Raw genomic sequence first — 15053 nt, 5'->3', positions numbered from 1 at the left:
TGATCCACCACCCAAATAGTACCTGCTCTGTGAGGGTCCATGGGGGTCCTGACCACTGAAGAACAGGGTAAAAGGGGGCTAACAAAGTATGCAGAGAAACAGATGGACTACAGTCTGTAACTGTAGAACTACAAAGTGCACCTATATAGTAAGTGGAGCTGATAAAATGGACAATGAGTGTAGAAACAAGGAGGTGGTCATAATGTTATGCCTGATCAGTGTATTTCCAAAATGGTAAATTTTCAGAAGGAAAAACATTTTTACATTTTAATGGAAGTTAATGCGAGTTTCCAAGTAATTCTGTACTATTTTTATTGGTGCTTTTGCCATTAAATTTACAAATGCAAAAAAAACAAACAACAAAAAAAAATCTTAGAAGGCTTGGTGTTTACAGCCTATATTACTGCATATGTAACATATATTATAAAATCTAGACTGTATTCAAAATGCTGTACAGCTATAGCTGTCACTTCCTTTCTCCCACGCCTGTAGCTTAGTGGCGCTTGGTTTCGCTGGCCTAGTGACCCCTGGCCCTGCCCTGGATCCCCGTCCTTAAAATCACTCTCGACTGTTACTCAATATTGGACTCATTATCATATGTATATACACTGCTTTGTATGCTCTGGGCCTCCCATTGCCTCACTGAGATTCTGAGACTGTTACATCCCTGTTATTTGCAGAGACCGTCCATGTACTGACCTTTGGCTGTTTATTTTGATCTGTGTCTGTATCCTGTCCTCTAGCAGTCTGTTCTCTGGAAGCCTGGTAACAGTGTGTACGACCCTGGACTGTTTGTGCATAAACCTGAACTGTTCACCTCAGTAAAGTGTTTCCAGCACATGATTCTTTCTCATGTCAATCATTATAACAAGCACAGTTACACACTACTGCACAAGGAAACAAGTGTAAAAATGTAAAAAGTGTAAAAATTAAGTTTACACAAAGCTGTACATTTACAGTATTTATATTGTGTGGAATACCGGTTTGTTATTTTACAGGATCATACTGAACGACTGGGCATTTAGAGCTGGCATTAGTTTACAGTAACATACCAGACAATGCAATGCGTAGCAGGAAGACTACGCTGTAAAAAAAATGACCATAAAATTTACTGTAAATTGGCAGTAGTTTCCAGTAAAGTTCTGCATGTTTATGGTAAATAATCCAGTATTTTATTTTTATATTTTACAATATTTTACTGTATTTTTTCTTTGCAATTATTTACTGTAAATTCACAGTACTTTAAATTTTATGTACATTGCAACTGGTTAAGTTATTTAATTTCAGCCAACTCGTGTTGCAAGTCTGACGTAAATAACATGAGGCAGGTATGTGCACAATATGGACATAAGAAACTATGTCTAATACAGCAAATGGATATCATGATGATGGAATAAAGTGATAAGTTTTTAATCAGAATAGCGTGCCTCTGACTCCATAAACAGAATTCTAATTAACTTCTACTTTAAACAAATTTGATTTCAACAATATTACAAACTTACAAAAGCACCAATCAGATTTGTGCAAAATAATAATAGTGAAACACTAACAGCCAATTATATCAGAACTGCGAGCACATTTTTTGTGGACTGTAAGGCTGAACAAGGACACACAGTGTCACTGATGTGAAGCACCGCTCTTTTAAAGCAACAAAAGCTGTTTGACTGTTAACGGCGCCCCCTTGTGGAGATACTATTAAATGCTTTGGTCTAAAAAAGGCTAAAGTCAGGATTCCCTGAACAGCTTTTTCTATTCGTGCTTACAGTCAGGATATACACACAAACATAAGTGCATATGTCTAAATAAAGATGTACATTTTTATTTTCAATATAGGCCTACAAAAATGAATAGATACATATTTAATTTATTAAAAAGCACCTATGATGATGCAGGTTTGTTGTAACATCAGCCGTTCCTCCTTCATTTTACCATATGGTGCATTTTACACACAACATTCGGAATGAGAAGAATCAGATTTTAAATATTTTTACAGGCTAGTAGTTCAGGTTTGAGTAGTTTTTGAGCTGTTAAGTACGTTTTATTATTGTTTATTTAGCTGAATGGTTAAGTAACCCCTTATCCACGTGGGAAAACAAGGTTCAAGACCAGCGCAGATAATAATTATAGTGTAATAATAACTTCATTTATATTTATATCACATGTTGGAACATAAACAAACAGATATTCTGTAATGTTAGCAGTGCTTTTGGGTCATTTAGATCCCTACAAATAAGCAGAACTTCTATCTATTCTAATAGATACAGACAGCCAGAATGGTTCTTAGTAAACGGGGGGTGATACAGGCTCTCTGCTTTGAATTTGTTAGGATCTGTGCTGCTGCATTTCGAACGAGCTGTAGAGGACGTATTATTTTCTTAGGAAGCCCAGTAAGAAGAGCATTACAGTGATCAACTCTGCTTGTAATAAATGTATGAATAAGTTTCTCTACATCACCCGGAAATAGAAAAGGCTGAACTTCAGCAGTCTTTCCCAAACGGTAGAAAGCTGCTTTAGTTAAAAATAATGAGCCTAGCATCACAGAAAACATTTTTCTCTTAATTCTAGTACCATTGTCCATCTACCGTCATAAAGTGAACGCAGCATTAGAGTCATAAACTCGAAAATACACTCTGGGTACACTGGGTCTCCAGTGTCCTGTGATGCCCATTATCTGCATGCTGGAACTGGACGTACCTGTGGCATTGACGATGCGGTTGGCTCGGATGGTCCCATGAGGTGTCTGGACGTCCCACTTCCCATCAGGGGTGGGGGACAGGCCTGTGACAGGGGCGGGGCTGTAGATCTGGGCACCGTACATTCGGGCACCAGCTGCAAGTGCCATGGTGAGAGAGTAGGGATCGATGTGGCCATCGCCGGGAGTATAGAGTCCTGCCAGCACCTGACAGAGAGAGAATCACATCATTCATCGCTGCCATAACAAAAAAATACACCTTTAGAAACAACAGCTGCTCTAGGTTCACTGGTGGTCTTGGATAGTAAATAAAATGGCTACATTTGTATCGTAGACGTTGTGACCCCTGGTTCCTGTCAACAGCACTGTAAAGAAATCTGAGACAGCAAGTTTTTCTTCATGTCAAACTTTGTATACATTTCAGTAATTGAATTCTATAGATTTCTTTAACCTTTTCAACTCCTTGAGACCACCGGTGGTTCCAAAACGCACTTCACGTCATATTCTTCATAACTTTCATATTTCATAAGCTACATTCAAAAGCTGGGGGTCGTATGAGAGCTGTAACTGTCTTCTTTCCAGTCAAATAGATGTGTGATGTAATTTTAAACCCTTATAATAAAAGAAGCTGAACTCACAGTTTTTTTTGTCTACTGAAAGTTTAACCATTTTTCCACAAATCTGGGCTATAAACTATAAACAGATGGCGTCTTTTCAGTGATCTGCTCTGTAAACATTATTATTTTTTTTAAATGGCAAGCAAGCAAAGTTTATTTATATGGCACTTTTTACAACAGGTGTTGTCACAAAGCAGCTTTACAGAAAAATCAGCATTAAAGAAAGAAATCCGGGTCCACGCCCCCATGAGTGTCGCCAGTGGCGACAGCAGCAAGGAAAAACTTCCTAAGCAAGAGGAAGAAACCTTGAGAGGAACCAAGACTCAGAAGGGGAACCCATCCTCCTCTGGTCGACACCGAATAGCAAAACATTGTTAGTATAAGGTATTGTAGTACACAACGGGGAAAACAGGTGGAGCAATGGTTAAATTGATTAGTTTAGTTTAAGCAGCAGCAGCAGCATCGGGAGGGTCAGTTCATGCAGGTGAGGTTTGCACAGTGCTGTTCAGCATGAAGCTCAGTGGTGGTCAAGCCGGTGCAGAGGGCTGGCGAGCAGTGGGCACCTGATCAAGGCAGGTGAGGCAACAGCATCAGACGCACAGGATGGGCAGCTGTTCAACTCGGCAAAGAAAGCTGGGGGGCTCTGAACGAGAAGGCTCTCCCCCCTGATGTAACTTTATTGATTCTAGGTACTAACAGTGAGCAGCACCTTGTGATCTAAGTAGGCGTGATGGTTCATAGTGGGAGAGAAGTTCACTCAGGTACTGAGGGGCGAGTCTTTTAGAGCTTTATAGGTCAGTAATAGAATTTTATAATCAATGCAAAATTTAACTGGTAACCAGTGTAGGGTTGATTTTATATTAGCCAAAGTCACAAAAAATACTAAGATTTTTGGCTTTCAGCAATAAATTGTAAGCATATAGCAATATGTGTGTGATCATAAAACACATGTTCTGTTAATTTGAGGGGAGCTTTTACAAAAAATACATAAATAAATAAAATAAAAATGTACATTTATTTCATGCAGTTACTGAATAATTTGCCTTATGATTTGGTCATGTAAATTCAGATGGACAAACCAAAATATAGCCTGGTCAAAAAGAGGTTAAATCGGTGAAATTCCCTTTTAAGGCAAATATTTACTGGAGTTGTAAACTAAAGCAGTGGCAGCCAGCTTGAAGGAGTATTTGCAGCAATGCGGATGACAATGCTGAAGAGCCGGTTCTCGCTTTTTTGATTCTTGTTATGCAGCTGGGAGCGCAGACACACCAACACCGCTCAAGTCCGTGGAGGGAAAAAGCACATGTGCTTTCCTGGCCAAGGACAAGGCCTATAAAATATTTACAGTGAAAGATAAAACAGAGTATCTGAGCCCAGGAACAGGTTTAATCTGTCCTCAAAGTTTCAAACTTGTCACCTGCTTTGCTGATTCCCTCAGTCTGAGTGAAGCAAATGCCTACAGATTCCGACCTTCACGTAATTCAGATGTGTGCATAAACGTTTATGTGAGCTCCCACCTTGTCCATGTTGAGCAGAGGGAAGAGCTCGTGGACCTTCTCTGGTCCGATGAGGAACTGTGGAGTGGGGTGCCAGTGAGTCCGGGTCATCTGGTACTTCATCTCGTCCACTCTGGCCGAGGTCGAGGCAATCCTGACGCTGCCCGGCTGATGGAAGCCCACCGCCTGCGTTGGAAACAAGACAATTTATGCTTCAGTACAGCCTGGGATTCAAACCAGCTCAGCCCTTAAACAATGAGCCACTTTAGCACCAAAACAAAATGTAAATCAGGGGTGTAAATCTCTGACCTCATTAAAAAACAATTACAATTCAAATTCATGAATTTTTATGGCCGATTTCTTTACAGCCAAATTGGCCAATATATTCCAGCACTTTGTATTAGCCAAAGTCACAATTTAAAGCTGCACCATGTACGATTTTTAGTTTAAATGAATGAAGCAGCACTACAGAGCCTGGAGAAAGAAGCATGCTATAATATAGAGTGAGCGCCGCTGCTGATCTCCAAATCCCCAAAACTCACTCAGTGTAGCTTTAATTAACATTATTTGCCCTTTAATAGGCCAAATTGGTATTTTAAACTCTATGAATAGTTACCAGCATTCAAATACAGCACAAGAGCACTTACCTGCCTCACGTTACTTACCTCATGAATTAGTTTAATAGTTTTATCCCCGCCATTTGAATAAACGTGTGGTTCAATACGCTTTACAATCAAAATCCATTTTATCACATTAAGAATCTTCAGTTTCCAGTGAGACTTTATTTGTAATGGTCCTTTGTAGATCATTAATAAACTCTCAGCAGATTATCAGTAACATATCAACAACGTATCAGTAAAGTAGCAGCGGAGAAGCATCCAAATACACTAAGGTAAAAACACCGATCAGGCAGAACATCATGACCACCTCCTTGTTTCTACACTCATTGTCCATTTTATCAGCTCCACTTACTATATAGGTGCACTTTGTAGTTCTACAGTTACAGACTGTAGTCCATCTGTTTCTCTGATACTTTGTTAGCCCCCTTTTACCCTGTTCTTCAGTGGTCAGGACCCCCATGGACCCTCACAGAGCAGGTACTATTTGGGTGGTGGATCATTCTCAGCACTGCAGTAACACTGACGTGGTGGTGGGGTGTTAGTGTGTGTTGTGCTGGTATGAGTGGATCAGACACAGCAGTGCTGCTGGAGTTTTTAAACATTGTGTCCACTCACTGTCCACTCTATTAGACACTCCTACCTTGTCAGTCCACCTTGTAGATGTGAAATCGGAGACAACAGCTCATCTGCTGCTGCACAGTTTGTGTTGGTCATCCTCTAGTCCTTCAGGACGCTGTTGGCTGGATATTTTTGGCTGGTGGACGATTCTCAGTCCAGCAGCAACACTGAGGTGTTTAAAAACTCCAGCAGCACTGCTGTGTCTGATCCACTCAGACCAGCACAACACACACTAACACACCACCACCACGTCAGTGTCGCTGCAGTGCTGAGAATGACCCACCACCCAAATAGTACCTGCTCTGTGAGGGTCCATGGGGGTCCTGACCACTGAAGAACAGGGTAAAAGGGGGCTAACAAAGTATGCAGAGAAACAGATGGACTACAGTCTGTAACTGTAGAACTACAAAGTGCACCTATATAGTAAGTGGAGCTGATAAAATGGACAATGAGTGTAGAAACAAGGAGGTGGTCATGATGTCATGCCTGATCGGTGTATTGTAGATGTTCTGTTGATACATTACTTACATTAAGTAGATGTACAGTTAATAGAAACCTAACCTTACCCAAGACCTAATCCTAACCCTCATATGCTGTTGACATGTTACTGGGAGTCTGTTGAGTGTTTGTTTCATCTGAAAAGAACCACTTAAAATAAAGTTTTACCCAGTTTCCTCTAAATTAGTGAGATTAGTGACGTCTTCTATTAAACGACAAATCTATTAAAGGCTTGACTGTCCTACCTGGCCGGTCTCTGCCTCCAGCTGCTCATATAGCTTAATGCTGTGATAGTGAATCTTCTTCAGATTGATCCCTGGGTGGTAGTACGTGGTCAATCCAGCCTGCGGAGAGAAACAGCATCATCGTCATCAGTACTTTCATTATTATGCTTGGTGAGATTGCTGTGACATCACCATATAAAACAGTCTTAAGTACTCAGGGCTGTGCTTTATTCACTCTTTAATACCCACTGCATTCATTCTGTCTTAATTCAGCACAGCATGAATGTAAAATCACCGCAGTACTGTGGCGTATTTGTGAGTGACATGCGATATCAGGGACGGTCTCTGAGCTATCTGAGAGTGTTCACTCCATAAAAGATGGGGGTGGTGGGAAGAGAAACATGACATTATGGTTAATATAATTTTGCCCCGCCTGCTGGTGCTCAGTGACATCATCAAAAATCAAAAGATGTTTTAGAGGCAGCGCACAAGTCATTACATTTTGATGGAAGATTACAGGAAATCAAGAATTTTGTCTATAATATGATGAATCGTTACTAATATGACCTGTGACAAATAAGGTAAACACGGTCAGTTTTGGTTTCAACAAATCAAGTTCTTCTCAAATTTGCCTCTCAAAATGACCTGCTTCCTTTAAAACCATCACATTACTCTCTACCGTATTTATCATGGTACCATACAGTGTCATATCACCCACAAAGCTGAGCTTACAGGACAACTCACAGAACTGCAGTCGCTAAAGCTTCCCTTTGAAGAGGGAAACCATTAGTTAAATAAAAGTCTGCTGCACTTATCCTACCAAACCAAATGGCCCAGAGTTGACTTCTGTTCAAGGATATCCTGCCATCTGGAATGAAGACCATAAATCGGGTCCCTGTTCACAACATACTGTAGCATATGACGTACTATAGATGAGAGTGAGCATATATTTAGCCGGCCTCTCAAAATCAGACATTTTGGATGCTAATTAATTACCAAATAAATAATTTCTATGAACAGCTTAATTGCTTATTGTATGCAACTACAAAAGAACAAGTCTAAACAAACGTTACTCACTGCCGCCCTCTAAAGGTGTTATTAACAAACATCAAATAAACATTACTCACTGCCGCCCTCTAAAGGTGTTATTAACAAACATCAAATAAACAAACGTTACTCACCGCCGCCCTCTAAAGGTGTTATTAACAAACATCAAATAAACATTACTCACTGCCGCCCTCTAAAGGTGTTATTAACAAACATCAAATAAACAAACGTTACTCACCGCTGCCCTCTAAAGGTGTTATTAACAAACGTCAAATAAACATTACTCACTGCCGCCCTCTAAAGGTGTTATTAACAAACATCAAATAAACAAACGTTACTCACCGCCGCCCTCTAAAGGTGTTATTAACATCAAATAAACAAACGTTACTCACCGCCGCCCTCTAGAGGTTTTATTAACAAACATCAAATAAACAAACGTTACTCACTGCTGCCTTCTAAAGGTGTTATTAACAAACATCAAATAAACAAACGTTACTCACCGCCGCCCTCTAAAGGTGTTATTAACAAACATAAAATAAACAAACTTTACTCTTTGCTTCCCTCTAAAGGTGTTTAGCTTCTTACCCAAATTTTCCATTTCTATTTCCATTTCCATACACCTTAAATGGTGTAGCAGTTACACTCTATTTCAAGCAATGTTAGCATGTGATTGTGAAAGCTAACAGCTGTGGAAAAAAATTGCAGTCAACTCAAATAACTGCAATCAGGTGATTATGTAATAATTGTGACAGGCCTAGTACGTCTAATGTTTACTCCTCTGTGCAGAGTAGAAGGGTAGCACTGCTGCGAAGGCAGCGGAGGGAGAGAAGGGTGTTTTCCAAGAACTAAAAACTGGGTCAAATTACCAGAACCCCCCCAAGCACTCACCTTCACTCTCTCATTCCCTCTGCAGGCTCTGTAAAGCTGAACATCTTGGCCGTTCGTTAACCCTGACACTTTCACCTGTTCTCTGCGTTTGTGCTTTTGACAGCCGAGGGTTCTACACAGCTCAGTCACTCTGTAAAACAAGTCTGATCTGACTGAGATCCTGCGTAGTGCTTGACCTGGATAGTTTCCTGCAAATGTTCGGTCGGCTTAACCAATGAAACTTCTTACTGTAATCATATAAACCGATCTTGTTTCTACACTCATTGTCCATTTTATCAGCTCCACTTACTATATAGGTGCACTTTGTAGTTCTACAGTTACAGACTGTAGTCCATCTGTTTCTCTGATACTTTGTTAGCCCCCTTTTACCCTGTTCTTCAGTGGTCAGGACCCCCATGGACCCTCACAGAGCAGGTACTATTTGGGTGGTGGATCATTCTCAGCACTGCAGTAACACTGACGTGGTGGTGGTGTGTTAGTGTGTGTTGCGCTGGTCTGAGTGGATCAGACACAGCAGTGCTGCTGGAGTTTTTAAATACTGTGTCCACTCACTGTCCACTCTATTACACTCCTACCTTGTCAGTCCACCTTGTAGATGTAAAGTCAGAGACGACAGCTCATCTGCTGCTGCACAGTTTGTGTTGGTCATCCTCTAGTCCTTCATCAGTGGTCACAGGACGCTGCCCACAGGACGCTGTTGGCTGGATATTTTTGGTTGGCGGACTATTCTCAGTCCAGCAGTGACACTGAGGTGACATTGACCACTGAAGAACAGGGTAAAAGGGGGCTAACAAAGTATGCAGAGAAACAGATGGACTACAGTCTGTAACTGTAGAACTACAAAGTGCACCTATATAGTAAGTGGAGCTGATAAAATGGACAATGAGCGTAGAAACAAGGAGGTGGTCATAATGTTATGCCTGATCGGTGTACCTGATTAACTGTGTTTGTGTGCTGGAAAATGCAAACTTTTTCTTATTCCAGTGTTGCGACAAGTCATATGACCAACCATGTGGCCATCAATAAGCCAAGAATTTGCAACTGATAAGCAGAAGTGAAAAAATACAATCACACATCTAAGGTCAATAGTCAATTCAGCTTTTATCCACTACAGGGCTGCTGTGGCTCCAGACTTTGGTCTCAGCCTGTTTTCAGCTAATTCAGTGAATGCAAATCTTTACTGACGATAACCATTCCGAGATTGACCACTTCAGCTCCCAGGAGACGTCAGTTCCTCACTCTTACGACTACATACCTCGCATAGTTCCACAGCAGCAGCGGCACAGTAATAGGTTTTGCACTGGTGCTTAAGGCTAATGTAGCTGACAGGTAATGGAAGCCTATTTGCGACCAATCAGCATCTGCAAACTGCAGGCCTGAACCATCCCACACCCATCTCAAACATTATAAAGGGGAATTCCACCAATTTTACAAAACCGCTGCATAATTACATCATTAAGACGTAAACAGGGTCATTCAGGGCGGGTTGGTGTGAAATGCTCCGTTCCAGAGAAATTGCTGATTCAGAATTGTTCACAGTGGTGGTGATAGGAACCAGATGTCTGAAGGGTTTAATGCCTCTCAAAGCTCCTTCACAGAAAGATATGAATATACTGCCTGATGCCTGAGACACTATTTTACGATGCTTGTGCGATAACCTAACCTAATTTTCTAAGGCAAATTTCTGAAAATGCATTCATGGTGGAGAGCAAAGTGCAGGGTGTTGGGAGGCAAAATAGTCCCCAAAGAAAACTGTTTTACCACTACTTTACCATCATCAACATTCCATATAAAACTCAGAAGACACATGTAGGTTTAGTGGTGGTTTTGAATAGTATATAAAACGTCTATATTTGTGTTGTAGTCATGGCGACCCCTGGTTCCCATCATCACCACTTTAAAGAAATCTGAGTCTCTACAATCAACCATTGCACACCAAACCACTCTAAATGACTGTCAATTATGCAGAAATTTTGAAAAACAGGTGGAATTCCCCTTGAAGATCAACAGAAAAAACAGCTACTTCTGCCTTTTAATCTACTCTGCTCCATTACTGTGATGTAGCTGCATTAATCAATGTTTTTAGGGATGTCTGATTGTATCAGAAATATATCATTGTTGGCAGATATCGGACAGGTGTTTAGGTTTGACTGATGTTTTAAAATGATATTTGATATTTTTTTTTGGACGCTGGAAGGGCACAATGTTTAGTTGACACTGGGCTGCTGCACTAAAATATCTGCATTCGTAACCCTGCAGAAATAAGCGTTATTTATCTCCCTAATGCTAATCCAGGTTGGTCTAATCTGAATTTCTACAATGTTTATATATCAGCATCGGTAGATATTTACAAAAATACTGGATATTGGCACCGACCCACACTTCTCATAGCGATATTCACTGTGTTTGTGTCACAAACAACCATTTTAAACAAGCAAACACACATATTTTTTTCAAACAAATCAGTTATAAGCGTTTCCATGGCGATGTGAATGTGTGCCCACACCCTCTCAGAAATTATCACAGTGCATCCAACAATAAAGGCAGCATGGAGCTTCTTTTATACAGTGATAGGAAACACAGTAGCTCCAGTTCCTCATACTCATCCCAACTACTCAGCAGATTTTAATGAGCTAAAGGACACAAAGACAAAGACTCTAAAAGGATCACTGATAAGATATTAGGTTTGATAGGGTTCAGTAAATTAAAAAAAGAGGATCTTATGTGGTTTTTGACACTGTGTGATGTACTGTTATCTGTAAAAATGAACAGATACCAAACATGACTTGGCTGATTACATTGAGGGAAAGAATGGAAAACTTTCTTTGAATAATATGCTAAACAGTTAAGGGGTTAACTGAGTCAGGCTCATTCAGCTTGGCTCACACTAGCACCTTAAAGGGGAATTCCACTGATTATTTAAAAAATTCTGCATATTCAATCTTTAACCCTCTATTGCACAATGTTGCCTCAGGGCAACAAACTCATTTTCCTCACTTTACAATAACATTATACATATTTAAAGACAACGAAAGCGTTTACAATAAAGGGAAGAGTTTGAGTAAGTCAATAAAAAGCATGTACTTGGTCATACTGTCTCTTAGTGGGCACATCTAAACCTCTTATTTAACATTCAGTATCATTTTTTTTGTTATGAGAATTTGTTTCTTCCCATTGTCGCACAATGTTGCTTCAGGGCAACATACTCCAAAAGGACCCCTGCACACATTACTATTTATGTTTTTGAATAATAATCCAAAAAAATAAATCAAGGGCCATTTATTGCAAAAAAAGTGAATTGGATATTTTTTAAATTGCTCTCATAATGTGTGCAGAAGAGGGTTAAGATGTAAATGAAGTCATTCAGAGTGGTTTGATGTGAAATGCTCTGTTCGAGAGTAGAGCTGGGCAATATGACGAGATTTACCGTTATCGTGATAAATTACATTACAAGCTATCTTTTCTGAGCGCATCGTGGATATCGACAGTACTTAAAAATCACTTCCCAACTGCATGTTTGATTAAAAAGAGAGCATAATTAATCCTGTTTAATTAGATTTATTGCTGCACAGTGTGTGAAATGTGGCACTAGATTGTCTGTTCTAACTTCAGATTTCAGACAAAATAAATATCGTAACATGTATGGTAAAAAACTTCCTGAAGTATCATGACATTGCATTTTGCCATATTGCCCACCTCTATTACAGAGTCAGGGCTGTTCACAGTGGTGGTGATAGGAACCAGACGTCTGAATAGTTTAATGCCTCTGAAAGCTCCCTCACAGAAAGTACATTATATTATTATGATTGCCTGATGCCTGAGACATTGTTTTACAATAGTTTTGAGAAGGTTTTTGGCCTTAAATGTATTTTCCTGAATGCAGGGTGCTGTGAGGCAAAATCGTCATCAAGGAAAAATGTGTTTTTTTAAGATTTACTCCTATTTCACTATTACTAACATTACATATAAAAACACAGAAGATGAAGATTCACTTTTTTATTTGAGATAGTAAATAAAATGGCTGTATGTGGCCTGGAGGGAGAAATCGTAAAAAAAAGTATAGAGAAATCATCTCTACAACCACCAAACTTTACATATGAGTGATTGAAATATTTAAAAATTTTGAAAAATTGGTGTAATTCCCCTTTAAGGAGAAGACTGGTTGGCTCTATGTTGGACCTACAGCATGCCAGGTGGATCCAGCAGTCAGCTCGGACTTCTCCAGCAGCACCACGTCCTTCTGGCCGGCTTTGGCCAGGTGGTAGGCCAGACTCACACCCACACATCCTCCACCAATGATCAGGGTCTCGGCCGTGTCCTGCAGCCTCTTCCCCAGAGCTCCCACATGCCCATCCCTGAGAGAGAGAGAGAGAGAGAAGGAGAGGGAAGGATTTCCATCATGGAGAAGAACCAACCATGCAAGCAGCCATTTAGGCATTAAGACGGTTCTTTGAGTTGTCACAGTTCTACATATAACCACCTCCCTTAACCTCTTATTGACCAGGGTATATTTTGGTTTGTCCATCTGAATTTACATGACCAAATCGTAAGGTAATTATTCAGTAACTGCATGAAATAAACGTACATTTTTATTTTTATTTATTTATTTTGTAATATTTCCCGTCAAATTAACAGAAAATGTGTTTTATGATCACACATGTTGCTATATGCTTACAATTTACTGCTGAAAGCCAAAAATCTTAGACGCTCTTTGTATTTTTTTATAAAAATAATTTTTACAGAGCAGATCACTGAAGAGACGTTTATGTTTATAGTTTAAAGCCCAGATTTGTGGAAAAATGGGTCGACTTTTATTAAAAAAAAAATGCAGCTCAGCTTCTTTTATTATTAGGGTTTAAAATTACATCACCCATCTATTTGGCTGGAAAGAAGACAGTTACAGCTCTCATACGACCCCCACCTTCTGAATGTAGCTTATGAAATATGAAAGTTATGAAGAATATGACGAAGCGCGTTTTGGAACCACCGGTGGTTCCAAGGAGTTGAAAAGAACCCCTGAAGAAGAACCGTCACTATTTTCAATTAAAAGTAGTATGTAAACATTATTATAGCTTCAAAATGGACTCCTCGCTCCATGTACGGTAACTAATCTTCAAAAACAGCCCATTTCGAAATCACTGTTTTCACAATGTCACTCAATCTGCAGCAGCAGTTTGGCCCCGCCCATTCATGCTGAAGTTATAAGGAGTATTTCAGCCTGGACTTCTTTCAGAATGAGGCACAATACAGGGCAGCCAATCATATCTGTCAGTCTTAAAGGCACAGTAACAAAAAACAGCCTGTTTAGTTGTAAGAGATCAAGAGAGTTTGGAAAACGGTCACGTAAAAATGAAATATGACTGTTTTCAGCACATAAAATCACGCAAGCGTTACAAGTGAACCTCCGGGGGGAAAATAAAGCACATGAATCGGCCCTTTAAGGCTTCTCTAAAGGACTTACACAACTTTTTAATTAGATTACTATTGTGAAACATTTAACCAATGTCTAACTAGCCTGTTAACTGATAAAGCATTAAAAAAAATTCAAGATTTTTGTGTTTTGGGCGCACGCTGCACTGCATAACAGGCACACAGGGTCTATCTCGCCTTAGGAGAAGAGCAGCTCCTGAGTGTCATATTGACTTATTGAAGTTGAGATACTGTTTGAAACGGCTCTTCATAACTGCCCAAAGGGCTTATAAAACCAACCCCCCCACCCCCCAAAAAAAACAAGGTTTGAGATGACCAATCTAGATAAAGCAGAGTTCAATGCCCTGCCACCACATTTACTGACCATAACAATGCTGCATCAAAATGAATGCTTGAGTTTTAATCCAATCACGCTACTGATCACATTAGGTCAGAGGTCTTCTAGCACTGCTCAGTGGACACCAGCCCTGGTCCTGGAGATCTACCGTCCTGCAGAGTCTAGATCCAACCACAGCTGCTCCAGCTCATTAAGTTTTTCAGATGTTATTGACTTTCTGGATCATTAGTGCAGTAGTTTAGATGCAGGTTGGAACTAAACTCCTGCAGGACCCAGGAGGAGGCTTGTCGACCACCAAGCAAAGCCCAGTCATCTCAATCCCAGCTTACAAACTTCATGCTCCTCACACAGGCACTGTTTTCGCCTCACCTCTCCTCAGTTTGCCTCCTCAACGAGCTGCTTATGGTCCGCTCCGCAACGCTCCTCAGTCTCCTGCAGAAGGAAACATCTCTTCTTAACCTCGTATTAACTGTGTTTAAAAGTCTAGACATGATCTTCAGCTCTGCTTCTTTCTCCTCAACCGCCAAACACTCCAAACACGTCTTCACGCCTGAGCTGCAGACACGCCTCCCCGCATGAGGCGTGT

General features: G+C 40.3%; 1 protein-coding gene across 1 annotated transcript in view; it reads right to left on the bottom strand.

The window, feature by feature from the left end:
- dmgdh (dimethylglycine dehydrogenase) overlaps positions 1-15053 on the bottom strand; it is a 51995-nt gene extending 36942 nt beyond the window's left edge. The window contains exons 1-5 of the mRNA XM_036587461.1: positions 14837-15053; positions 12884-13055; positions 6787-6885; positions 4827-4991; positions 2695-2899 (exon numbers count right to left, since the gene is read on the bottom strand). Coding sequence (XP_036443354.1) covers positions 2695-2899; positions 4827-4991; positions 6787-6885; positions 12884-13055; positions 14837-14958 — 763 coding nt within the window. The 5' untranslated portion in view covers positions 14959-15053. The remainder of the gene's footprint in view (positions 1-2694; positions 2900-4826; positions 4992-6786; positions 6886-12883; positions 13056-14836) is intronic.

The sequence above is a fragment of the Colossoma macropomum genome, unplaced genomic scaffold (genome assembly GCF_904425465.1).
Source record: "Colossoma macropomum unplaced genomic scaffold, Colossoma_macropomum, whole genome shotgun sequence".
NCBI classification, from domain to species: domain Eukaryota; kingdom Metazoa; phylum Chordata; class Actinopteri; order Characiformes; family Serrasalmidae; genus Colossoma; species Colossoma macropomum.
This window is presented reverse-complemented; position numbering and strand designations above follow the sequence as displayed.